Here is a 26,020-nt window from a genome sequence, read left to right as displayed (position 1 = left end):
TCTTGGCTCTTTCCATAGTTTGGCTGTTGTGGACATTGCTGCTATAAACATTGGGGTGCACATACCCCTTCGGATCACTACATTTATATCTTTGTGGTAAATACCCTGTAGTGCAATTGCTGGATCATATGGTGGCTCTATTTTCAACTTTTTGAGGAACCTCCATACTGTTTTCCAGAGTGGCTGCACCAGCTTGCATTCCCACCAACAGTGTAGGAGGGTTCCCCTTTCTCAACATCCTCGCCAACATCTGTCATTTCCTGACTTGTTAATTTTAGCCATTCTGACTGGTGTGACGTGATATCTCATTGAGGTTTTGATTTGGATTTCCCTGATGTTGAGCGATGTTGAGCACTTTTTCATGTGTCTGTTGGCCATTTGGATGTCTTCTTTGGAAAAATGTCTGTTCATGTCTTCTGCCCATTTCTTGGATTATTTATTCTTTGGGTGTTGAGTTTGGTAAGTTCTTTATAGTCTGTGTGTCTTTGATTATAGCTTTTCTAGTGGATGTGAAGAGATATCTTACTGTGGCTTTAATTGGCATTTCCCTGATGTTGAGCATTTCTCTCAAAGTGCTTATTTTATTGATGCCTTTCATCAGTTTTGGAAAAATTCTTAACTATAATTTCGTTGAATATTGCTTTCTCATCCATTTTCAGATTCCAGTTACATGTATGTTAGACTTTTGCACCATGTCTATTATATGTTTTATGTGTTTTTTTTATACTTTAGTCTGGATAGTTCCTATTGACCTACCCTCACTAATCTTTCTTTACCTGTGTCTGGTTTATAATAATCCCATATATCAAGTTCTCTATATATCTGTTCTAGAATTCCCACTTGATTCTTTATAGATTCCAGTTCTGTGGTGATAATACTCAATCTTTTCTCATATTTTATTGGTTATATAAATCTTGGTTATTTCAAAGTCCATGTCCAGTCAAAGTCCATTGTGTTAATTCCTTGTGGGTATGTTTCTCTTTAATATTTGGTCTTTTAAAAAAAATATTTGAGAGAGAAGGAGAGGGACAAGCAGACTCTCTGCTGAGCATGGAGCCTGATGCAGGGTTCAGTCTCATGACCTTGAGATCATGACCTGAGCTGAAATCAAGAGTTGGATGCTTAACCAACTGAGCCACCCAGGCACCCATGGGTCTGTTTCTCTTTTGGTCCTATTTCCTGGTATGCTTCATAAGTTTTGATGAGATGCTGGGGATTGTATATGAAAAACAGTAGATGCTGTGGATGAAATTACTTCTTCCAGAGAGGATTCACCATATCTTCTGGCAAATAGCTAGAGCAGGGACACCTCAGTCCAATCAAGACTGATCTTTTTCATGGCTGGGCTTCAGATGTTATAAAGTTGGCTCTGCCTGTAGCTCACCTCAGCTTCTAGGTGTAGGCTTTTAGGGATCACAGTGAGAGCCTGAAGTGTTTTTAGAGGCCTGCTTCCTGAGGTCCTTAGGTCGTTTTGTTTTTCTAGTGTTGTGAGGCTGATGAATGCTCTGCTGTACTTTTCTTAAAGATTTTATTTATTTATTTATTTATTTTTATTTTTATTTATTTTTTTTAAATATTTTATTTATTTATTTGACAGAGGGAGAGAGACAGCGAGAGGGAACACAAGCAGGGGGAATGGGAGAGGGAGAAGCAGGCTTCTTGCTGAGCAGGGAGCCCGATGTGGGACTCGATCCCAGGACCCTGGGATCATGACCTGAGCCGAAGGCAGACGCTTAACGACTGAGCCACCCAGGCGCCCTTAAAGATTTTATTTATTTATTTGACAGAGAGAGAGCACAAGCAGGGGGAGGGGCAGGCAGAGGGAGAGGGAGAAGCAGGCTCCCGAGTGAGCAGGGAGCCGAAGGCAGGCAGGTAACCGACTGAGCCACCCAGGGGCCCCTCTGCTGCACTTTTCACCTGCATGTTTTTTCCCCTTTAGTTTCTCACCTGACACAACGTAAAAATTAGTAAATACCGGAGAAGACAACTAGCCTAGGTCACTTTCCTACATGTCCCTTCTCCCAGAATCTGTGCTCCTTGGGTCTTAGTTGCCTTAGAAGCTCTTCAGTGACTTCAAATCGATGTTGCATGCATTTATTCAGCCTTTCTTCTTTTTAGTGGCAGAGCATTACAAGCTAAGGTGTCAGAGCTAGAAACAGAAGTATGCAACAAGTTATTTTTGAACCCAAATTCTAGATGTTTGCCCTGATGGTATTTTGTTTTCTGTTTATTAATTTATTTGAGACCAGGAAAAAAGTATGTAGTACATTTAATAATCACTTTTGTTGAGAAGAGCTTTGTAACATGTAGCCGGGGTTGTCATGAACAATTGAGGCCTTATCATCATACCTGTATACTGTTACTCCCCACCCCCCAAAATAAGTTGCTATTCTACCTTGTAAAATAATTGGTCTCAGTGAAATTGAATTCCAGGATATCATTATCTGGAGCCTACATATATCTAGGTCAATTTTTAAAAAAAAGTTAGTGTTACTTTTTCACTTTGACAGACATGATCCACCCCATAGCGTCTCCACGTGCTATCTAATAACACTGATCACCAAGAAACTATCAACGATGAAAATAATGCTGCATCTTGTTCTCCCACTTTCCATGCAAAAGGCGTTCTCTCTCTAGGTTACAAATCTTTGGGCTCACATGTCTTCGCACTTAAGAGTGGGGCACCCCTATGGCAGGAAGTGACAGGGGACCCTTCTCTCTGTCTATATGGCACAGTTGAGCGTCCTTTGAAATCTGTTATCCTGACTTGGATTTGAATCCCCATGTGTGCCGACGTCTGTTGCCTGTCTGCTCGGCGTCTCACCGGCGGCCTGCACTGGCTTTCAGCAGCAGCTACAAGCCCGGCCCGGCATTCTTCCGCTCCCGGGTCCCCAAGCCCACTCTACCAGGAGCTCCACAGGCTCGTTCGCCGGGCTCCAAGCACTCCCCCTGCTTGGCATTTATCATGCCTTGTACTTTCAAGTTGGAAATAAAAGTGTCAGCCCTATTTTACTATTTAAAATTGTTGATGTATATTAAATATGAATTCTTATTGTAAGACATGTTTAGACATGTCAACATATAATAGTGGAAGTGCTTTATTTTTTATACATAACTGAGTCTTTTCCTGAGGAAAAAGACTTTGTGTGTCTAAGTAAGCCCTACAGCCAGTGGGGCTTGAACCCACAACCCTGAGATCGAGGGTTGCCATGTTCTACCAAGTGAGCCAGCCAGGCACCCCCCAAAATGCATTTTTTGTAGCTGTTCTTTGTAGGCGAAAATACCAAATTTGAGATAGGTTTAAACTCAATAGTTAATTTTATCAGAGGTCTCCTCTAGCTGTCACTAGTTTTTGGTGATCTGGGGCTTGTTTTGATAGCTAATCAAAAGCCAGATCAAAACAAAGAAAACCAAAATAGTTACCCTGTCCTTCAGTCTGCTGTGAACCCAAGTTACTGTACCTTTATACCAGTGTCCGACTTGGAATGACATTCCACAGGATTCACACTCAAATGTTTGAAGTCACAGTCATGAATTACGTAGGAAATATTAATGGTTCATGGATTGATAGCTCTTTTATTCTACCAAGTTACAATGGGTCTTAGAAGGTCATTTTTACTGCTTGTTAAAATTCACAATCTGTAATTATACCATTGTCCCATTAGGTAGAGAGCAAAGGCTTTCCTTATTCAGACTGAATCTCCCATGGTCTGTACAGCCCTGGGCATAGGGGGGCACTCAGTGTTGGAGAACCAACAGTCTGCCTCTTCTTTCTTTTTCAAAGTGTCCATTTATGTATTGTTTGTGGCTGTTTTTGTGCCACAACAGAGTCTGAGTGTTGTGACAGATGCAACTAGCTGACTAAATGGAATGTCTACTTTTTGTAAAATTTGTGAACCCTTGTTTTAAGTCCTAGTAATCAGGAAAACACCTTATGGCCAAGTATACTTCTGGGCATTTTCATTCTTTGGATTAAGGTTTCTCTTTATCAAAGAATTATTCTTTTTTCATATATTTTAGTATTTGCCTGTTCCACTTATTCTAGTGTGGGTCTCCTCATAGGTACTCTCATTTTGTTTATTTGAAAGTAACTTTCATTTTTTTTTTTTTCCTTAAAGGATACTTTTGCTAAGTACAGTATTCAAATGTGGCTATTTTTTTCAGTACTTTGAATATATACATGTTACCTTCCAGCTTCCATTATTTTTGTTAAGAAGTCATCCAGAAGTTGAATTGTTGCTCCTTTAAAGATAATATGCTCCTCCCTGCCTCGCCGCGGCTGTGCCTTACCTCTGCTTTAGTTTTCAGCTATTTACCATAATGTGCCTAGGCATGGTTTTCTTTCTTTTTAAAGATTTTATTTATTTGACAGATGGAGACATAGAGAGGGAACACAAGCAGGGGGAGTGGGAGAGGGAGAAGCAGGCTTCCCGCTGAGCAGGGAGCCCGACACGGGGCTCGATCCCAGAAAGCTGGGATCATGACCTGGGTCGAAGGCAGACGCTTAACGGCTGAGCCACCCAGGCGCCCCAAGATGTGGTTTTCTTTGGTATATTCTGCATGGGGTTAGTGGTGCTTTCAAATCTGTTGTTTGATGTCATTAGTTCTGGAAACATTTTAGCTAATATTTTTACACATATTATTAGCTTTTTCTTCTCTCCTTCTAGAGAATTATATGCCATTTTTCTTTACTTTTCAGTTGTATCTAATCTGTTAAAGCCACTTACCAAGTTTGTAATTTCTCTTATTATGCCTTTCAGTTCCAGCTTTTCCATTTTAATTCTGTCGGGGCGGGGGGAGAGAGAGAGAGAGAGAGAGGGCACGAGATCACCAGCAGGGGAAGCAGCAAAGGGAAAGGGAGAAGCAGGCTCCCCGCCGAGCAGGGAGCCTGGTGCGGGACTTGATCCCAGGACCGTGGGATCATGACCTGAGCCAAAGGCAGAAGCTTAACTGAGCCACCCAGGTATCCCGAGCTTTTCCATTTTAAATTCAATTTCTAGTTTTTGGCCAAAATTCTCAATTTTTAAATTTCCTTGACCATGTTAAAGATAGTTATTACAAAATCCGTTTCTGATAGCTCCCTTATTTGGATCTTGTATGTTCCTTTCTATTATCTGTATTTTTCGGTTTTCAATTATGTTTGGTTTCCTTATATACCTGGTTATTTTTTATGCCCTGGTTTTTATGTGTCAAAAATTATAATAAAAGGGGCGCCTGGGTGGCTCAGTCATTAAGCGTCTGCCTTCAGCTCAGGTCATGATCTCAGGGTGCTGGGATTGAGCCCTGCATCAGGCTCCCTGCTCAGCTGGGAGCCTGCTTCTCCATCTCCCACTCCCCCTGCTTAATAACAGGAGCAATTAAGATACACTGTGCTTTCTATCCCCTATCTCTGTCAAATAAATAAAATCTTTAAAAAGTTTTTAAAAATTATAATAAAAATGTGTGGACCAATATGACATTATCTTCTTCCAGAGAGGATTTGTGTTTTTGGTAGGCAGCTAAGGGTACCAGCAATCCTGGATTACATTAGTGAATTATAATTCAGATGATTTAAAACTGGCCTTCAGTCTGTTTGTGGGAGGAAGTTTCTGGTTAGTCATTATTTCTAGGCCAACTCAAAGCCTTGGGTTATTCAAGCACCATCTACTTGATCCTTCTGGATACCGGTTTTGTTTCCCACTAGCACTGTGTGGTTTAAAAAAAAAAAAAATCATTGATCAATTTCTCAGGCCCTTAGCCACCTTTCTGGAATCTACACATATTCTTAGGGAACAAATTGTCTCAGATGCCAGATTCCTTTTCGGATTTATGTTTTCTTCTGGCTGTTGGTGCAGTATTTCCTCAATGACTTAATTCCTCAGTACTTCTGGGCCTTCCAGGACCTGTATTTCTTAGTCCAGCATTTGTAAAATTAGATGTTGCACTCTGTAATGGATGCTGGGATGTACCACCTAGAATCCCTTTCATGAATAAGCAGCTCTTTCCAGAGGTGCTAGCTACTGACCGCTTCCAGCGAAATTTTTCTCTGGAAATGGCTTTCAGCTTATGGCAGCTGCCTTGCCTGGGGAGACTGCTTATTCCCGGCAGACAGCTTGAACCAAATGATGAGGTGGGGGTGCCTTAATTCCAGACTTCTATGGAGGGTCATTTCAGCTTTAGAGCTAAAGATCTGAAAGGGACATCTGTTGAAACTTCCTAATGGTTCAACTTTTCCCTCTGCCCAGTTCTGCATCCCTGATTTCCTTACAGGTTTTCAGAGAGTACTTCCCAATTAATCTACTGCAGAGTTCCAGGAAACCAAATTTATGAGTCTGTTTAATTTGCTTTTAATATAACCATCATGTATCATTTCTTTTTTGTTATATTTAACTCCTTTTGGGGGGAGAGAAGTTAGTGTTGGGAGAAGTAGAACATTTGGGAGAATTAATACACTTTGGCCATGACAGGAGCAATTAAGATACACTTTTGCCTCAGGGGGCAATCTTTACTTTGTGTTTCACATTCACTTTTTTTTTTATTGAGATAATTGACATATAACATATTGGTTTCAGTTACAGGACATTAAGATTAGATTTTTGTATATATTGTGAAATGCTCACAACAACTCTAATATCCATCCACATACATACTTACAAGTTATTTTTTGTGATGAGAACTTTTACAATTTACTCTTAGCAACTTTCAGATATACAGTATTATTAGCTTTAGTCACCATGCTGTATATTACATCCTCATGACTTATTTTATAACAGGAAGTTTGTACCTTTTGACTACCTTCACTCATTTCACCCATCCATCTGTTCTCAGATTTATCTATGATATCTATGGGCTCAGATTTAAAAAAAAATTACACATATAAGCAAGATCATATGGTATCATCTGACTTATTTCACTTAGCATAATTTATGCCCTCAAGGTCCATGTTTTTACATATGGCAAGATTTCCTTCCTTTTTATGGCTGAGTAATATTCCACTTTGTGTGTGTGTATACAAACACAAACACACTTTCTTTTCCATCGATGAACACTTAGGTTGTTTCCCTGTCTTGGCTATTATAAAGCTGCAGTGAACATGTCAGTGTAGATATCTTTTTGAGTTACTGTTTTTGTTTCCTTTGGATAAATACCCAGAAGTAAAATTTCTGGATCTCATGGTAGTTCTATTTTTAATTTTTTGAGGATCCTCTATCCTGTTTTCCATAGTGGCTGCACCAGTTTACATTCTCTTCAACAGTGCACAAGGGTCCCTTTTCTCTACTCTTGTAACACTTATTTCTTATCTTTTTGATAATAACCATTCTAATGATTGTGTCATTGTGGTTTTGATTTGCATTTCCCTGATATTAGTGATGTTGGGCACCTTTTCACATACTTCTGGCCATCTGTATGTCGTTTTTAAAAAATGTCTATTCAAGTACTCTTCATTTTTAATCAGATTTTTTTTTTCTTTTGGCTAGAGTTGTAGTTCTCTATATATTTTGGATATTAACCCCATATCAGATGATTTGCAAATATTTTCCCATCTGTAAATTGTATTTCGTCAGTTTCCTTCACTGTGCAGAAGCTTAATTTGATGCTATCAAACTTAGTTTTTGTTGCTATTGCCTTTGCTTTTGTCGTCAGATCTAGAAAATCATTGTCAAGACCAATGTCAAGATTATCACTGATGTTCTAGTAATTTTATGGCTTTAGGTCTTATGGTCAGCTCTTAATCTATTTTGAGTTGGTTTTTATATATGGTGTAAGATAGTGGTCTAGTTTCATTCTTTTCCATGTAGCCATCCAGTTTAACCAACACCATTTATTGGAGAGACTGTCCTTTATCCATTGTATGTTCTTGGTTCCTTTGTTGTAGGTTGACAATGTATGGATGGGTTTATTTCTGGGCTATTCTGTTCACTTGATCTGTGTCTGTTTTTATGCCAATACCGTATTATTTTGGCTACTGTAGCTTTTTTTTTTTTTTTTTATTTAATCGAGAGAGACTGAGAGAGAGAGCACATGAGAGGGGGGAGGGTCGGGAGGGTCAGAGGGAGAAGCAGACTCCCTGCCGAGCAGGGAGCCCGATGTGGGACTTGATTCAGGGACTCCAGGATCATGACCTGAACCGAAGGCAGTCGCTTAACCAACTGAGCCACCCAGATGCCCGGCTACTGTAGCTTTGTAACATAGCTTGAAATCAGAAAGCATGATGCCTCCATCTTTGTTGTTCTTTCTCAAGACTGCTTTGGCTAGGGGAGCCTGGCTGGCTCAGTTGGTGGAGTGTGTGACTCGAACTCTGGGTTGTGGGTTTGAGTCCCATGTGGTGTGTAGAGATTACTTGAAAATAAAATCTTAAAAAAAAAAATACTGCATTGGCTATTTGAGGTTCTTTGGTGGTTCCACACCCATTTTAGGGTTATTTCTGTGAAAAACACCATTGGAATTTACATAGGGATTACACTGAATCTGTAGATTGCTTTGGGTAGTGTGGACATCCTAGCAATATTCTTCCATTCCAAGAGCATGGAGTATCTTTTCACCTATTTGTCTTCAATTTTTTTCATAAGTGTCTTATAGTTTCCCTTTCGGATAAATTCCTCTTTTGTTCTTTTTGATGTAAATGGGATTAAGAAATTTCTCTGATAGTTCATTGTTAGTGTATAGAAATACAACAGATTTCTGCATATTGATTTTTGTACCCTGGAACTTTACTGAATTTTATTAGTTTTAACAGTTTTTTGGTGGAGTCTGCCTTGGATGCTTTCTCCTTTTCCAAAGCCTAATTGCTCTGGTTAGGGCTTCCAATACTAGGTTGAATAAAAGTGAGGAGTGGGGTCCTTGTCTTGTTTCTGATCTTAGGAGGAAAAGCTTTCAATTTTTCACTGAGTATGCTGGCTGTACACTTGTGATACATCACCTTTATTATGTTGAGGTACATTCCTGCTAACCCTTTGTTTTGCTAACCCACTTTGTTTTTATAATGGATGTTCAATTTTGTCAGATGTTTTTTCTGCATCTAAGGTGACCTTATGATTTTTATCCTTTGTTAATGAGATGTATCATGATGGATTTCCAGGTATTGAGCCATCCTTGCATCCCTGGAATAAATCCCACTTGCTTATGATATAGGATCCTTTTAATGTTGTTGAATTTGGTTAGTATTTTGTAGAAGGTTTTGCACCTAGGTTCATCAGGACACTGGCCTATAATTTTTTTGTGGTGTCCTTTTCTAGTTTAATACTAGGGTAATGCTGGCCTTACATAAAATGAGTCTGAAGTATTCCCTCCTCTTCGATTTTTTGAAGAGTGTGAGAAGGATTGGTTAGGTATTAGGTAGAATTCACCAGTGAAGCAGTCTCATCCTTAACTTTTGTTTGTTGGGAGGTTTTTGATGACTGACTCAATCTCCTTACTAGTAATTGGTCCCTTCAGATTTTCTATTTCTTCGTGATTCAGATTTGCTGGTAGTATATTTTTAGGAATTTTCCCTTTCCTCTAGATTTTCTGATTTGTTGTACTCTTAACTGTTCATAGTAGTAGTCTCTTAGGATCCTTTGTATTTTGGTGGTCTACCAGTTTTAACAACTTATGTTTGATTTTGCGTCCTTTTTCCTTAGTTTTAAAACGTCAGTTTTCACAAGAATAGTTCTTAGATCCATTTTAGTTTCTATTTCATGTATTTCCACTCTGGTCTTTATTTCCTTCCTTCTACTAACTTTGGGCTTTGTTCCTTTCTTTGTAGTTTCTTGAGGTGTAAAAGGTTGAGCAGGCATTGAATGCAGTGAACTTCTTTTAGGACTGCTCTTGCTATATCCCATAAGTTTTGGTATGTTGTGTTTCCACTTGTTTCTAGGTATTTTTTCTTTTTCTTTTATTTGACCCATTGGCTGTTCAGTAGCATGTTATTTAATCTCCATATATTTGCAAATCTTCCAGTGTGCTTCATGTAATTTTCCAGTTTCATACCATTGTGGTCAGAAAAGATACCTGATACTTCGATTTTCTGAAATTTAGACTTTTTGTGGTACATGTGATCTATCCTGGAGAATTTCCCATGTGTGCTTGAGAAAAAGAAGTGCGTTCTGTTCCTTTCAGAAGGAATGTTCTGTATATGTCTGTAAAGGCCAATGTTTCCATATTAACTTTGTCTGAACGGTCTATTTATTGATGAAAGTGGGATATTAAGTTCTGCTGCTACTATTGTATTGCTGTTTCTCCCTTTAGGTCTGTTAACATTTGCTTTATTTATTTAGGTGCTCCTATGATATTTATGTTCTATCCTCTTATTGGACTGACACCTTTATCATAATGTAATGTCTCTTTTTTCTTTGATCACGATGAATACCATGCTGGGGGAAAGAGGCATCCCACTTTTAATTTAGTTACTGAACTTTACGAGTAGCACTGAGAACATTTCTAAAGTCACGAACATTAACTGGAAAACAAGTCAGGAAAGAGCAATTCCATTCCTGGGGCACCTGCCCCTGTTTATGGCTACTGTGCAATCTTGGCCAAATCACAGCCTTTCTAGGCCTGGGTTTACCCATCTTTTAAGATCAGAGGATTTTCTTCTAAAATTCCACAAATTACTACCTATTTTACAAACCTGTAGGTTACCTATGACACATGGCATATTTAAGGAATTATTTTTTAAAAACCTCTTTATTATCCTCTTCAAGAAATGCAGTAGGAGCCCTAAACACCACACACTGAAAAGGCAAACGCAAAGACCAGCCCTGCTTGTGCTGCCGCCATAGCTGAAGAGGAATGTCTGGCAGTAAGAAATAATGAAGTTTGTTTCAGTCACTACATGGCTGTAGCTACACATGGATGTTTCTAGGTCAGCTTTTAAAACTGAGTTAAGGTAATAAAAAACAAAATTTTATGCTCCACATTAAGACTCCATTGGTGTGTCTGAGCTTCTGCTCCCAAAAGGGCCACTAATAGATGAACTTCTCGTATTGCCAAGAACAAGCCTCTCTCGTCTTCCGAATGCTTCATTTACTACAACATAAATAAGTTAAGAAATTACCAGATTAGAAAACCAAGAACCTATAATATAAAATATAGAGATGTAGAAATGAACAGTGTGGAAATTCTAGGAAAATAAATTTAACATTTTATAAATGGGAAATGAAATAAGTCCAAATTAACATTCTGAATGAGGTTAATCGTGTTTTAGTCTACCATTTAACCTGGTTTTATTTAATCTACCTTGATAAAGTGACTTTTTTCTTTCATCTTTCTATATCATAACCAGCAGAAAACTTGTTTTGGATTTAGAACCTTTGTTCTACATGGAAGATTCAGGAATCAGTGGAGCTACGTCTTCTGTGTTTATAGGACAAACCAGACTACCTCAAGGTAATAAATAAGCAGCCAGGTTCCCCTGAAGGGAGGGGAGCAGTCGCTTAAGGAAAGCTCGATTTTGAAGCAAGTAGCTGAGAAAAGGCAGGTTATTCACGCTGGGAAGGGGAGGACTGTTCTTAGAGACCACGTTATATTTCCTTCCAGCTTTCCCATAAATTCAAATTTTGTCATAAATATTTTTTTTTTAATAAAGATTTATTTATTTATTTGAGAGAGCGAGAATGAGAGAGAGTACATGAGAGGGGGGAGGGTCAGAGGGAGAAGCAGGCTCCTCGCTGAGCAGGGAGCCCGATGCGGGACTCGATCCCGGGACTCCAGGATCATGACCTGAGCTGAAGGCAGTTGCTTAACCAACTGAGCCACCCAGGCGCCCTGTCATAAATATTTTTAAAACGGTCTACATTTACATTGTGAAGACAAATTTGTGAACATGAACATCTCCAAATTACATGTGATCTTGTCTATTTCCCTAAGCAGACTACATTACGGGATGAACACTGGATCTACCTCGTGTATTCAAGCCACACATTTTTCTCATTTAGAAAAAGGGAATTAAGATTCTTACCTGATGAGACTGTGCTTATATCCCAGACCCGAAGCCCTTCTTTCTGACCTCCAAAGGCATAAATAAACGGCAAATCAGGACAACAGGAAGAACAGAACAGAACTCCCTAGGAAGAAGAAAACAGATGGTCAGTTTTTTCAGTCCTTCCAGAAAGCCCCAATCTAAACCCCTGCTCCTACCTACACAAACTTGAACCAACTCACCAGTACCTCTTTTAAGCCTCTTGCAAAGTAGTTCAGAATCAAGGTGGCAGGACCATTACCATAGACGAAGCCACACAAGTTCAGCACGATGGCCATTCCGTGAGGATGTGTGCACTCTGACTACTCAGGTCTCTAATCCGCTCAGTATTCCTAGAAACTTTTATTTTCCTTTTTAAGCAATGATGCTACTACAGGTCACCATTAAATGACTTTTTAAACTTGTAATTTTTTTGTTTATTACTAATACATATGCATTATAGAAAATATAAACAGTGATTGTAAGATTTTTATACTTTTTCAGGTTTTGGGATAGGATATTCTAAATTTAAATATAAACATTTAAGCATTTTAATATAAGCTGGATATATAGTACTATATAATTGAGTCTGTAACTTACTTTCCCCATAAATATTTGTACACACAAACAGATGTGCAGTGTTCTACATATACAATTATACTAACTCAGTGCCTGGCATATAGTAGGTGCTCAATAAATATTTGCTAAATGAATTGTGGTTATTTCTAATTTTTTTTGCTACTACATAGTAATCCATTTCAGTGTAGTCAAAACTAGTTATGCAGAGGTAGTGACAGATAAACTGACCCTAACAGCTACAGTGCCCTAAAGGTCCAAACTTTCCTGGGATGGTCCTCAATTCAGGGTTAAAAAAGAAAGCCATGGCCATTCTGCTTAAGTCCTAGAAAATCCTCTTTCCACCCTTCTTACTAAACAACTGTTAATCATGTCAGGTGGGAGAGGAACCAGATAGGACAGTTTTAGAGGAAATCAATGACTAAGTCACAAACCTCTCACCAAATTTGACTAAGCTCAAAAATTCCTAGGGAAAGATGACAATACAGGTCAGAAACAGAAAAAAGCAGAAAAGAAAGATGCCGAGAGAAATTCTTACCATTTTCATGTCCCTAGAGTGAACCAGACTTGGCCTGTCTCCCAGTATGTCCCAGATCTTCACATATTTGTCTGCTGATGCTGTCACAAGACAGCCCTTGATCTGACTACTTAGATCAAGACCTAAAGGAAGAGAAGATTAGTTCAGACTCTGACATGCAGATTTACTTCATCATAAGTTAACAGAAATGAAACACTATTTGTGCTCACCAGAGATTTCATCGTTGTGTGCATTAAGTGTAAAAATTGGCTTATCTGAACGTGCATCCAAATTATATACAAAGCCGTCATCTGTACTAGCCTGGAAAGAGTAAAAGATGGGCAAGGTCACGCTACATGGCAATGAAATTTAGCAATGGGTAAAAAGTATAAATTATAGTGAAAACCAGCTATTTACCTGAGGAGCTTATTAAAAAATAACACGAAAAATTTACTTGGGTATAAGCGGACTTTGTTCCTGCGGGGACTGATGCAGCTGGTGTGTGTACCGTGCAGTGGGTATGAGGATGAAGCTCTGGTGGTGGTGCAGGCCAGGGTGAGAGATGTGCAAGCAGAGGTCAGATGCAAGGGAACAGAAGCCTGGGAAGCACAGCACTTAAGGTGCAGGCTGAGGAAGAGCTCACAGAAGAATCAGAGAGAGGGTATAACAAAGGACATCAGGGAAGCCAAGGAAACAGCGCTTCTGAAGAAAGCGATGAATGGTGTCAACATTTTGGTGGAAAGGTTTAATCAGATAAGGAAGGCAGATTATGGTGGGTTGTTACACTTCCAAGAAAGGGGAGGAAAGAAGGAACCAAGAGACAGACCTAGTCAAGGATGGGAGAGAGACCTGGGCCTGTGTGCTGGCTGAGGGCGACAGCCACGACAGGAAACAGGGAGGGGAAAAAGGGACAAGTGATACAGTCTTGATGGCTGGGCTGCGAAGGGGACAAAAACAGAAGAGGACAGAGGTCTCATCCTAGGAGCCTGGAGCAAAGGAGGCAAACCATTTTATTGTAATCACTTCCCATTTTCTTAAATATTTGTGACTTTAGTACTAATGAAAACTTGTTAGCAAATAATTCAGGAAATATGTGTGCCTGGGTGTTGAGAGCCAAAGTACAACCAACACAACATTCAAATACAACTGGGACTTCACTCTTGATCACCACGAAATGGAATCTGGCTTCAGGCCATGCAGCTGGGACCGGCACTGTACCTCTGAGCACAGAGATGAGATTAAATGTGCTCAGAATCATTGTTTCAGGAACCTTATTAAAACTGTCCACTTATTTTAAGAAAGCTGTTTTTCCCTCATTCATAAAGTACTACATATTTTACTTTAGGAAAATTAGGAAATTAATGGATGTATCTTTAATCTTCTTGATGAAAGCTGGGATTTTATTTCTCCATGGATTGAAAAGTCTGTGGAATCTTTGGATGCTACACAGAAAACTGTTATCCTACACATATTAAGGATATTTAAACAAAGAACTTAACACTTTTTCCTATCTGGGAGGCTGCTATATTAGTTAAATAGGCTAGCATTCTCATCACTGGAGCTCCATTTAATTTAAATAAAAGAGTATCTTCTTGGATGAACTTAACCATTAAAAAACATAGATTAGCTAAGCTTAATATTTCAAAGAAACACATTAATACAATCAAAATCAGTAACTAAAATGTGGCCCTTTGAAATGGCTGGAAATTAGCAAAATCATTTACATGTTAACCACCTGTAGCTGATCCATTGTTAGAAAAATTTTTTACTCTAAAATCTATTTCATGGTGTTAATACAGAAAAAGCGGGGCACTTGGTTGGCTCAGTTGGTAGAGCATGTGACTCTCGATCTCAGGGTTAGGAGTTCAAGGCCCATATTGGGTGTGGAGCCTACTCAAAAAACAACAACAACAAAAAACAATAACAAACAAAAAAAACCCAAAAACCAAAACCAAAAAAAAACAAAACGGGCGCCTGGGTGGCTCAGTCGTTAAAGCGTCTGCCTTCGGCTCAGGTCATGATCTCAGGGTCCTGGGATCGAGCCCCACGTGGGGGGCTCCCTGCTCGGCGGGAAGTCTGCTTCTCCCTCTCTCACTCCCCCTGCTTGTGTTCCCTCTCTCGCTGTTTCTATCAAATAAATAAAATCTTAATAAAAAATAAAATAAAAAAAATAAATCAGTGATTCAGGCCTGCATGCTAATGCAGCATTAAAAAATAAATAAATAAAACAAAAAAACCCCCCAACCCTCCCCCAAAACAAACAAACCACCATCAGAAAAAGCTTTTCAGATTCTCTCTACAATGGAGTTAGAGCAAGTCATTAGTACCTAGATAAGCAAAACAGTAGTATGTAGTCTTACCAAAAAATGACAAGGTGAAAAGTGATTCCAAGTCACTCTCTCAATCTGTCCGCTGAATCGCCACATTCGATGGCTTTCATCTGGACTTCGGCAGTCATACAAAGCCACTGACCTGGACACAGATAGGCCAAGTTAGGGTTTTAAGAGTTCAATTCTTCTATATGTTTTACGTTTATTTATAATGAAATGGTAACAAAACAACACTGTGAATTCAAGATCCAATTATTTAAAGCCTATTTTAAGGTTCTAAAAGTAGAAGAGAGGAGTTGACTTTCATTAACTGGTGGACTCTGGTTCTGTCACTTGAAGGCACTGGTGACTCTGGATATCACAGCAGCCTTGACCGTCTCTAGGCTGAGTCCTCAACTTACAAGATGAATCCTCTCTATTTCCAAAAATCCAGGACAACTTTGAATTTTCCTGTTCGCAGCAGTGCTCAGAGCCAGATAATTCATGTCTTAGCTACATTTACTCTCCACAGGCAGGTTATTGTGTTGGGGGAGCCAATAGAAGATGTTTGTAATTCTGAATGAATCCCAACTAAAAAATATAAACCTATATCACTCTTCAAAAGAGTAAGGAATGAAAATAAAGACTGCAAGTTGGTTTCTGCTTCCACTACCTCTCTCTCCCACCTTCAGACCCAATCTGTAAAAAGATGCACATGCATGACTGGAAACCCCGTGATGGACTGTAATGGGTCTAATTCCTCACCTCTCCCTATATCCACACCCCCTGTCAGGAATGTAGGAATTCTTTCATAAAGGCAGTCTGTTTCCCGCTCCATGTTATCTGTTTCGGCCCAGAACGTAAGACAGACGTGTACTAGTTCTGAGCCTAGGTCTCAAGAGGCTTTGGTATCTCTGCGTAAGCTTCTGACCTCTCCATGAGAACATGTGTGGGCTAGTCCACAGGTTCCATGAGGATGTGAAACAAGGAGAGCCAAATCTCCAAAGCCCCACCAAAACAAGCCAAGATCAGACCTACCAGTTGAATCTAGCCTAGATTAGCTTAATCTTGAAGTGGCATAAGAAATGTTTATTGTTTTAAGTCACTGAATTTTGGGACAGCCTGTTCCATAGCAATGGCTTACTCCTATGGCCTCTAAAAAGCAAAGTAGTTGCTAGTTAGGAACTACATTATTACGACAGAACCACATTCCCTTGCAGACTGAAAGGACAAAGCTGAAAGGGACAAGTAAGTATTACCAGAAGTTTAAGCACTCAGTATTATATTCTATCTGAGCATCAAGTGATACTTTCTGAATTAGGAGACAAAAACAGCAGCAGTGATTCCTGCAGTGTTTTCTTACTTATCATAGGATCCAGAAATCAGAGTCTGTGCTTCAAATGGATGAAACTGCAGAGTCTGGACCTAACAGGAGAAAACATAAATGAACAGATCTATGTTTGTTTGGTTTTGGTAAAACTGCTTAGTACTTAATCAAGAGAATCAATTTGGCAGTTTTTATAAATTTTTCCCTTTGAAATTCAGTACTATTTAAAGAAACAAATGTATTACATAATCAAAAGGACAAAACATTTTCAAATGGGGCGCCTGGGTGACTCAGTTGGTTAAGCGTCTGCCTTCAGCTCAGGTCATGATCCAAGGGTCCTGGAATTGAGCCCCGCATCGGGCTCCCTGCTCCATGGGGAGACTGCTTCTCCATGGGCCTCTCTCTCTCTAAAACTCTGTCTCTCATGAATAAATAAATAAAATCTTAAAAAAAACAACCAAAAAAAAATCCTCAATGCAGCATTTCTCAAGTCATGGTTGGCAAAATATCTATGTCCCTCAAATGTTAAATATACTGAGAACAAAAAAGGGAGCAGTCAAACTTACTGGGCAACTCTACATACTCTGAAGTCCCACAATGTACACCAGCACATCTGATCCCTGAGTTCTGCAATAACAGATCTGTTAAATTCTTTAACCTCATCTGGTGACCGACACCCCTGTCTCTTTATGGGTCTCTGTAAACATGCAACAAAATACTAATGTTTCCAGTCACTTCATCTGTCTCCACATTTGCATCTCTAAAATGGGTAATTCTAACTATCATACAGGGTTCTGTGAGGATCCAGTAAGACAGCATGTCAAAACACTTTGTAATTCATAAAAAGCCATATATAAATGTTTGGGATTATTGTAGCCAACATTTGTCCCATATTTTTTAGAATTCCTTTTATCTACCACTCAATCACCATACCTTGTCTGTGTGTACAGCAAGGCTAGCTGCTGGTTTCCCTAAGGACATATCCCACAGAATTACAGTGTTGTCAGCTGATGCACTTGCCAGCACGTTTCTGAGAAAGGGAGGAGACAAATTAGGTAATTGTTTTTAAAGTCAAGAGCACTAAATGTAAGAATTCCATTTTCTATAACATCAAAAGGAATAAAATACTTAAAAATAAATTTAACAAAAGCATTCAAGATTTATATATTGAAAACTACAAAAGAAAGAAAGATTATCTGAATGAATGGAAAGATATCTCATGTTCATGGATTGGAAGATTTTTTTTTTTAAAGATTTATTTAATTATTTAAGTAACCTCTACACCCAATGTGGGGCTCAAACTCATGACCCTGAGATTAAGAGTTGCATGCTCCACCAACTGAGCCATCCAGGTGCCCTGATTTAATGTTAAGACAGAAATACTGCCATCTACAGACTGATCTAAAGATTCAACCAATCCCTTTCAAAACCCCTGCAGACTTTTTTTTTTGCAGAGAATGGACAAGCTGGTTTTAAAATTCATATGGGGGATTCCTGGGTTGCTCAGTCGGTTGGGTATCCGACTTTTGGTTCTGGCTCAGGCTGTGATCTCACGGGTCATGGGATCGAGCCCCTCATCAGACTCTGTGCTTGGTGTGAATCTGGGATTCATTTTCCTTCTCCCTCTGCCCCACCTACTCATGCGCACTCTAAAATAAATAAATAAATCTTTTAAGAAAATTCGTATGAAAGGGACTCAAATCGGCCAACATAATCTTGGAAAACAGAAAAGTTGAAAAGTTCACAGTTTGGATTTCAAAATGGACTGAAAAGCCGCAATAATCCTAACAATGTAGTACTGGCTTAAGGACAGACATACCGGTTAACAGAACAGAATGAAGAATAAATCCTTTGTCATTTGTTTCTGACAACGATGTTAAGATTATTCACGGTTCAAGAACAGTATTTTCAACAAATGGTTCAGGGACAACTGGATACCCTCATGCAAAAGAATGAAGTTAGACCTCTAACTCATACTACCTCAAAATAGATCATGGATGGACCTACTAATGTAAGAGCTAAAACTATTAAACTCTCAGAAGAAAACAGGTATAAATCTTTGTGACCCTGGGTTAGGCAATGGTGTCTAAGGTATGACACGAAAAGCCTAAGAAACAAAAGACATAAATGAACCAGACATCATCAACATGAAAAACTTGTATTGCAAATGAGATCATCAAGAAAGTGAAAAGACAATCCACAGAACGGGAGAAAATTATCTGTAAGTCATATGTCTGATAAAGGACTTGATTCTAGAATAAAGAACTCTCAACTAAATAATAAAAAGACAACCCAATCAGAAGATGGGCAAAGACATATGAATGGACATTTCTCTAAAGAAGATCTATAATTAGCCAATGAGCATGTGAAAAGTTGTTCATTAGGGAAATGAAAATGAAAATGTGGGATACCACTTCCCACTCATGGAACAGCTATAATGAAAAACACAAACAATAATAAGTGCTAGCAAAACAGAAAAATTAGCTACCTTGCTTGTGGGAATGGAAATGGTACAGACTACTACCATATGGCCTAGCAATTACACTCTTAGGTATATATCCTAGAAAATGAAAACATAGGTCTGTGTAAAAATCTGCTCATGAATGTTTACAGTAGCATTATTCATAATAGGCAAAAAAACCCCACAAACCAAACATCTATTAACTGGTGAATAGATACACAAAATATAGTATATCCATTCAAGCAATAAAAAGGAATGATGTACTAATAAATACTACAATAGGATGGACTTTGGAAACATACAAAAGTGACAGAACCCAGACACAGGCGGCCACATATTTTATGATTCCATTTCTAGAAATGTCCACATAGTCAAATCCATAGAGACAGAAAAAAGATTAGTGGTTGTCAGGCACTGGAAGGACAGGAGAATAAGAAATGCCTGCTTATAGTATGGATTGCTTTTTGGTTTGATGAAAATGTTATAGAATTAGACAGTGGAGATAGTTGTACAATTTTGGGAATACACCCCAAGTCACTTTAAAGACTGAATTTTATGACGTGATTTTATATATCAACTTTTTTTAAATAAAAAAAGGTCATTAAATGCTATTAATAGGGAAAAACAATATGCCTACCTCTTAGGTATCAAGTGCTAATAATGTCATTCTACAAGAGAACACAGGCCTTAGAGCCCAGAAAACCTGAAATGGATTCCTGGTGCTACTATTTATTAGTTGTAAGTCTTAAAAGTCAGTCTCACTTCCTTGCCTGCCAATGAGAATGCTACAACCAACTTCAAAGGGTTACAACTCAAGTTCATGGCTGAGTGACCAGAATATTGTAGGCCCCTGATAAATGTTATTTGCCTGCCTTTTCTCCTTGTAACTGAAAGCTCATTCTTCAATATCTGGTTTGAAATGGCTCGATACAGAATTAAGTCATTACTAGGAGTAATATTTGCCCAGAAAACCAATATCCTATTAAAATGTCGATGGGTTCATCTTTGGATATTATTTCCTTAAGAAATACTTCCATTATACAAACTGCTTTCAGTTTTATAACTTACATTTCAGTGACACAGGTAGGGTCTCTTAAGGGGATCATGGATATTCTTTTTTTCTAATCAATGAATTTCAAACTTCTGTGATTAAGTCCCATATACAAGTCATTAATGTTTTAAGTCCTTGGCATGTCACAGATTTAAATGTTACTTAAATTCCCAATATTTTATTTATATTCAATGCCTGCCAACAGCAAAAAGTTAAAATTTCATGGTACATTTTTCACCCTAGTCCTTCCCCGAACATCTGAGATTCCTTTCATATTAAAATTCTTACTGTATGAGGCTTAAAATTAAATTACCCCCTCCCCCCAACTCCTGAATGCTATACTCCCAAGAAGAGCACTACAATAGGAGTATGAATGAGCAAAGAACATGCATTTTGTTACTGGGAGCATTTTACTAGAAACCAAGGTCCCAAGGTCCCAAGGTCCCCAACTAGTAACAACGTCAACATGTCATTCTTCACCATGATCCCAAACTCTCTGTACCAGGGCATGTATGCAAAGTATTTAAAAGCATTCTGTACCTTTTCAGTAAAGAAAGGGGAAAAGAGAACCAAGGTCTGTAGTAAGATGGAGAAAGTAGAAGAGTTAAGGAACGAAGACACATGTGGCCCTGCAGTCAAGGAGACGTGAGGGCAGACGGGGCGGGACAGGGGTACTAGTGCCTCCACAGAGCTGGGGACTGTGGCTGGGGAAAGGCACTGCTGAATCTGCTGCAATTGATGAGGGGCTGTTCCATCAGAACAAACTCAAGTTACTCAAATTAACAGCTGCTATGTGTTAAGAATTTAGCATGTGTCATTTACTCTCACAGTTCAGATTTGTAAACGACTGGGCTCCTAAAAGTAGGGCACACTCATTTCGATCTCTTATTCGTCTGCCCGTTAGTTAGGAACGGGCCCAATGCAGACAAAACCAGGAGAAGCTTTAAAAAACAAAACAACACAACAGATTCTTGGGCCCTTGCTCCAGATGTGACTCAATCTCGAAGGGATTAGAGCCCAGGAACTTGCACTTTATTTTTTGTTTTTTTAAAAATATTTTTTAAGTAATCTCTACACCCAATGTGGGGCTTGAACTCACAACCCTGAGATCAAGAGTCGCATACTCTACGAATAAGCCAGCCAGGTGCCCCTCACCAAATGGTTCTAACGCTGAAGAGGTTTGAACACAAACAAGAAGACAGGATATCCCTAGGTAAGCCGGCTGGCTGGGATCCTCCTTAGAGTGCTCACAATTACAAAGTATCCTGTGTAACAGAGATGTTAAGAAAATGTGCCTTGGGCAATCCAGTTTATTCTTACAGCTCAAGTAAGCTCAACCTAATGCTTACCTTCCTTGCCTTTGAAGCCCCTTAAACCAACTACGCTATTAGGAAAATGGCCTTCTGGGGTAATTGTTGTTTAAGGATCAGCATAAAGAATATGTGGATGACACATGCAAAAGAATGAAGTGGAACTCTTACCTTATACTGTTTACAAAAGTTAACTCAGAATGGATCAAACACCTAAACGTAAGAGCTAAGACAGTAAAAACTCTTAAGGGAAGAACCTCATGACAAGGATTTGGCAATGATTTCTTGGATATAACATTAAACGCACAGGCAACAAAAGTGAAAATTAATCGACATCAAAATTAAAAACTTATGTGCATCCAAGGACACTATCAAGAGAGTTAAAGGTGATCCACCAGATGGGGAAAAATATTTGCAAATCGCCTATCTGATGAGAGATTATATCCGGAATATATAAAGAACTACAACTCAATGAAAAACCAAAAAACTCAATTCGAAAATGGACAAAGGACTTACACATTTCTCCCAAGATATATACAAATGGGCCAACTGGCACCTGAAACGTGCTCCTCAAAATGGTAAACACAGAACTGCTATATGAGCCAGCAATTTCACTTTTGAGAATATACTCAAAAGAACTGAAAGCCGGGACTTAAGACCGATATTTGTACATCAATGTGCATAACAGCAGCATCGCTTACAATAGTCAGGAGGTGGAAACACAGATGTTCATCAACAGATGGATAAACAAAATGTGGGCTTTCCAAACAATCCTGTCACATGCTACAATACATGGATGACCTTGTGCTAAGTGAATAAGCCAGTCACAAAAGGGCAGATACTATATAATCCGACCTATATGAACTAACTGGAAGGGTCGATTCACAGAGACACAAAGCAGGTTACTGGGCCCGGGGGTGCCGAGAATGGCAAGTTATTGTTTAATGGATACAGAGTTTCACTTCTGGAAGATGACAATTTCTGCAGTTGGATGGTGGTGATGGTTGCACAACAACGTCCCCTGAACTATACACTTAAAAATAGCTGAAGTGCTCAATATTATGTATATTTTACCACAATTAAATCAATTTAAAAAATGTGGATGAAATTTTGTGCAAACTAAATGAGTGAGAGAAATGTCTTCCATGAAAAGAACGACAATTCGGCACCACCGGCTCTGGAGCAGTGCTTCCCCAGTGGTGTCGGGGGGGCACTGGTCACCAGACACGTAACGAGCCCGAGCCCCTACAGAGCTCAGAGCTGGCAGGTGCCGTGGGGGCTGCAAGGACACAGACAGCAAAGCTCCTGCCTTCAAGCGGCATGTACTGCAGGACAGGGGAAGAAGGCGCAGACACAGAGACCCCCGACACACAACACAGAGACAGGTGCAAGGCATGAGGTGAGATGACAGTGGGTATATAGTCTCTAACAACCCTCCAAATGTTATTTCTTTTTACCTGATCAGCTTATTCCAGGAAAGGTCCAGGACAGCATCAGTATGCCCCTCTGCTGAGGAACTCTGTAATAATTGTTTCATTACTGTTTGTATTAAAGTGACCCCTGTAACTGATGTTCATTTGAAAGATTCTTTAAATCTTAAGATTGTTTGATCTTAAGCAAACTTGCTTGAAGACCTACAGAAAGAAATACCTTGTCTTCCTGTTACTTTAGGAATCTATGATAAATACTCTTTACAGAAGAGAAACTACAGTAGTTCTTTATCTAGGTGGGACGGTTCTATAAATATCAACCCCCACCCCAAAGTTAAGTCTTAAAAGCTACAGGAATTAATACATGGATATTTAGAATTCAACATACTAAAGACTTAAACAGAATTTTTTCAAAAATTCAAAGAAGCCTATTAGTGTGAATAGTTACTATTATCAAAAAGGATCATAACCTGAGAGTAAATGGTTTGTGTAAGGACGAAAAATGTGCCAATGGAAGTTTTGTGCAATCAGCGATCAATTTTTCCTTGGATGAGCCTTTTGAAACTAGAAACTACAATAACTTCATAACTATCTGTCCTGTTCCACCAAAGTGTCTAACTGACAAAGTATATGTTCTCCTTCCTCCACCCCACCAGTAAACTTCTCTGTCATTAGAGTTTAAGTAATCATTAACTTGTTTACCTTCTTTCCTTTCTTTTTCTTCTTTTTTGATAGCTTACTTCCAAGTGTGAAGACTGGTTCTAAAGAGTCCACAATATCAAGGTCCCACACTTCAATAACAGGGGTCATATTTCCCACAGCAATATAATTTCCTACAGGAGGAAATGAGGTATTTGATTTAAAAAATTTCTAATGAGAAATATTGCACTGTAGATTGAGTAATGTCTTAGAGCACTTTCTCTCAAACTTTCACATGCATGCGTTATCACCTGAATATTGTTTAAATGCATATTCTGTTTCAGGGGTCTTGAGTGCACCCCTACATCTGCATTTCTGACCAGTTCCCAGGTGATGCCAATACTGTGCTGCTGGTCCTTGGACCATAATTTGAATAACAAGGGCTCAGTCTTTTGGCCCCAGGGGCCCTACTTAGGTTCTGAGAACAAAAACCATCTTCCACCTTCACTAGTGTCGTGAAAATGAGGACTGAATCAGAACACGCATGTGAATAAGCTTGGCAAACGAGACGTAAAGTATGAGTATTACCAGGTTTTACCTTTATTAAGAAGTAGGACGGGGCACCTAAGTAGTGTGCAGCTGTGGCTAGAACAACTAACACAGGAACGTACTTCTCCATTTTGGTTTTACTTGATGTTTCCTAAGAAAGGTCATGCTACTTTATACTGGGTTTTTATGAGGACTTCACACAGTTTGGCAACCCCTAATGCTGTCAGCCTGTTCTGCCTACAGCAGGGCAGCTACCTCTTTATCTGAAGCCTGGAGACACACAGACTCAAAACAATTACGTGATTGTGTTTTAAGAACTATGTAACTTCATAAAATAACAATTTCATTAAAAAAATCAACAATTCTGAAAACATTCATACAGAATACATAACTTATGTGGCTAGGAATAACATACAGGACTAGGAACCACTGCGCCATCTAAGCTTTTCTAATTACCTGTAGAATCATCTGGGCTAGGATCAAAATTCAGCCATTCCACGCTTAGAGGGTATGCAGACAGCAGTATATCATGATGCACATAAAAGGAATCTTCTTCCTGATTATAAACTGAAAATATTGGGAAGAGACTTTATTGAGTCGGAATAAGAAATCACATCCCACTGAAAAGGACAGACTCTCCCTGTTAAACCCATAGGAGCCGATGTGCTCGAGACACATTTGATGGCATCAAAAGGAGCCTCCAGGGCGCCTGGGTGGCTCAGTTGGTTAAGCGACTGCCTTCGGCTCAGGTCATGATCCTGGAGTCCCGGGATCGAGTCCCGCATCGGGCTCCCTGCTCGGCGGGGAGTCTGCTTCTCCCTCTGACCCTCCTCCCTCTCATGCTCTCTGTCTCTCATTCTCTTTCTCAAATAAATAAAAATAAAAATCTTTAAAAAAAAAAAAAAAGGAGCCTCCAAAGTTGTTAGTGCTCAGCCAAAATTCCGCAGGTCTCATATATTCCTATCACCTGGTGTGCTCCAAGGGAAAGGAACAGTGACAGAGAACTGACATTTGCCTGAACACTCCATCTGCATGTGCACTGGTTAGAACGGTCCCATCTTCTGGTCCACCCACTACAAAAACAAATGCTCGTAAGGGCTCCATAAGGAGTACTTTATTATCTTTTAAAGGCCTATCTGGCTATAAAAATAAACAAACAAAAAATAGCACTGGAGAGAAATAACTCACATTTAGAAATCTAAATGCTTGTCAAAAATTACTTCTTTAATGTTTAAAGACCAATGATGTAAATTAAGCTCTTGAGAACACTCTTTTGGAATATGACAACTAAAACAATTGGCTCTTTATCATTCAGAGTTACAATGTTAAGGAGCAAAAATACTGTTAACATCAATGACTAAGAAGTCTTTCAAAAATTATGTAAGGAAACACTGATAAAACAGAGCCCAAACAGAAATTCCCCCACCCATGTGCTTTTTATTACAAAGAAGCAATGTTAAGAGAGGCTAAGGATTTTTAAAGAAATTCCTCAGACCATTTTCTAGATAGGTCTTCTGAGGCAAGGGAAACAAAAGCAAAAATAAACTACTGGAGCTACATCAAAATTAAAAGCTTCTGCACAGAGAAGGAAACAATCAGCAAAACTAAAAGGCAACCTACAGAATGGGAGAAGGTATTTGCAAATGACTAATGAAGGGTTAGTATCCAAAATACATAAAGAACTTACAAAACTCAACACCATAAAACAAATAATCCAATTAAAAAATGTGCAGTAGAGAAACAAGAGCACGGCGTGAACATGGGGAAGCAAAAGAAAGCAAGAAAGTATGCCACCATGAAGCGAATGCTTAGTCTCCGAGATCAGAGGCTTAAAGAGAAGGACAGATTAAAACCTAAAAAGAAAGAAAAGAAAGATCCCAGTGCACTCAAGGAAAGAGAAGTCCCCCAACATCCTTCCTGCTTATTCTTCCAAT

General features: G+C 39.1%; 2 protein-coding genes across 9 annotated transcripts in view; one reads left to right on the top strand and one right to left on the bottom strand.

Annotated features, from left to right (window-relative positions):
• Positions 1 to 12,630, top strand: part of PRDM4 (PR/SET domain 4) — a 54,662-nt gene extending 42,032 nt beyond the window's left edge. For 6 of the 8 annotated variants that reach the window (XR_014145912.1, XR_014145913.1, XR_014145910.1 and 3 more), the window contains 2 exons: positions 11,243 to 11,346; positions 11,830 to 12,630. The gene's annotated coding sequence lies outside the window, so the exon portion shown is untranslated. Of the gene's footprint in view, positions 1 to 11,242; positions 11,347 to 11,826 lie in introns of all 8 variants that reach the window. The other 2 variants (XR_014145915.1, XR_014145911.1) reach the window with 2 other exon arrangements.
• PWP1 (PWP1 homolog, endonuclein) overlaps positions 10,321 to 26,020 on the bottom strand; it is a 24,461-nt gene continuing 8,761 nt past the window's right edge. The window contains exons 6-15 of the mRNA XM_081822368.1: positions 24,543 to 24,653; positions 23,601 to 23,731; positions 22,926 to 22,987; positions 17,580 to 17,676; positions 16,683 to 16,744; positions 15,371 to 15,482; positions 13,241 to 13,331; positions 13,032 to 13,153; positions 11,918 to 12,023; positions 10,321 to 10,986 (exon numbers count right to left, since the gene is read on the bottom strand). Coding sequence (XP_081678494.1) covers positions 10,877 to 10,986; positions 11,918 to 12,023; positions 13,032 to 13,153; positions 13,241 to 13,331; positions 15,371 to 15,482; positions 16,683 to 16,744; positions 17,580 to 17,676; positions 22,926 to 22,987; positions 23,601 to 23,731; positions 24,543 to 24,653 — 1,004 coding nt within the window. The 3' untranslated portion in view covers positions 10,321 to 10,876. The remainder of the gene's footprint in view (positions 10,987 to 11,917; positions 12,024 to 13,031; positions 13,154 to 13,240; positions 13,332 to 15,370; positions 15,483 to 16,682; positions 16,745 to 17,579; positions 17,677 to 22,925; positions 22,988 to 23,600; positions 23,732 to 24,542; positions 24,654 to 26,020) is intronic.

This window comes from Leptonychotes weddellii, chromosome 5, assembly GCF_054177405.1.
Source record: "Leptonychotes weddellii isolate Sample4059 chromosome 5, ASM5417740v2, whole genome shotgun sequence".
NCBI classification, from domain to species: Eukaryota; Metazoa; Chordata; class Mammalia; order Carnivora; family Phocidae; genus Leptonychotes; species Leptonychotes weddellii.
This window is presented reverse-complemented; position numbering and strand designations above follow the sequence as displayed.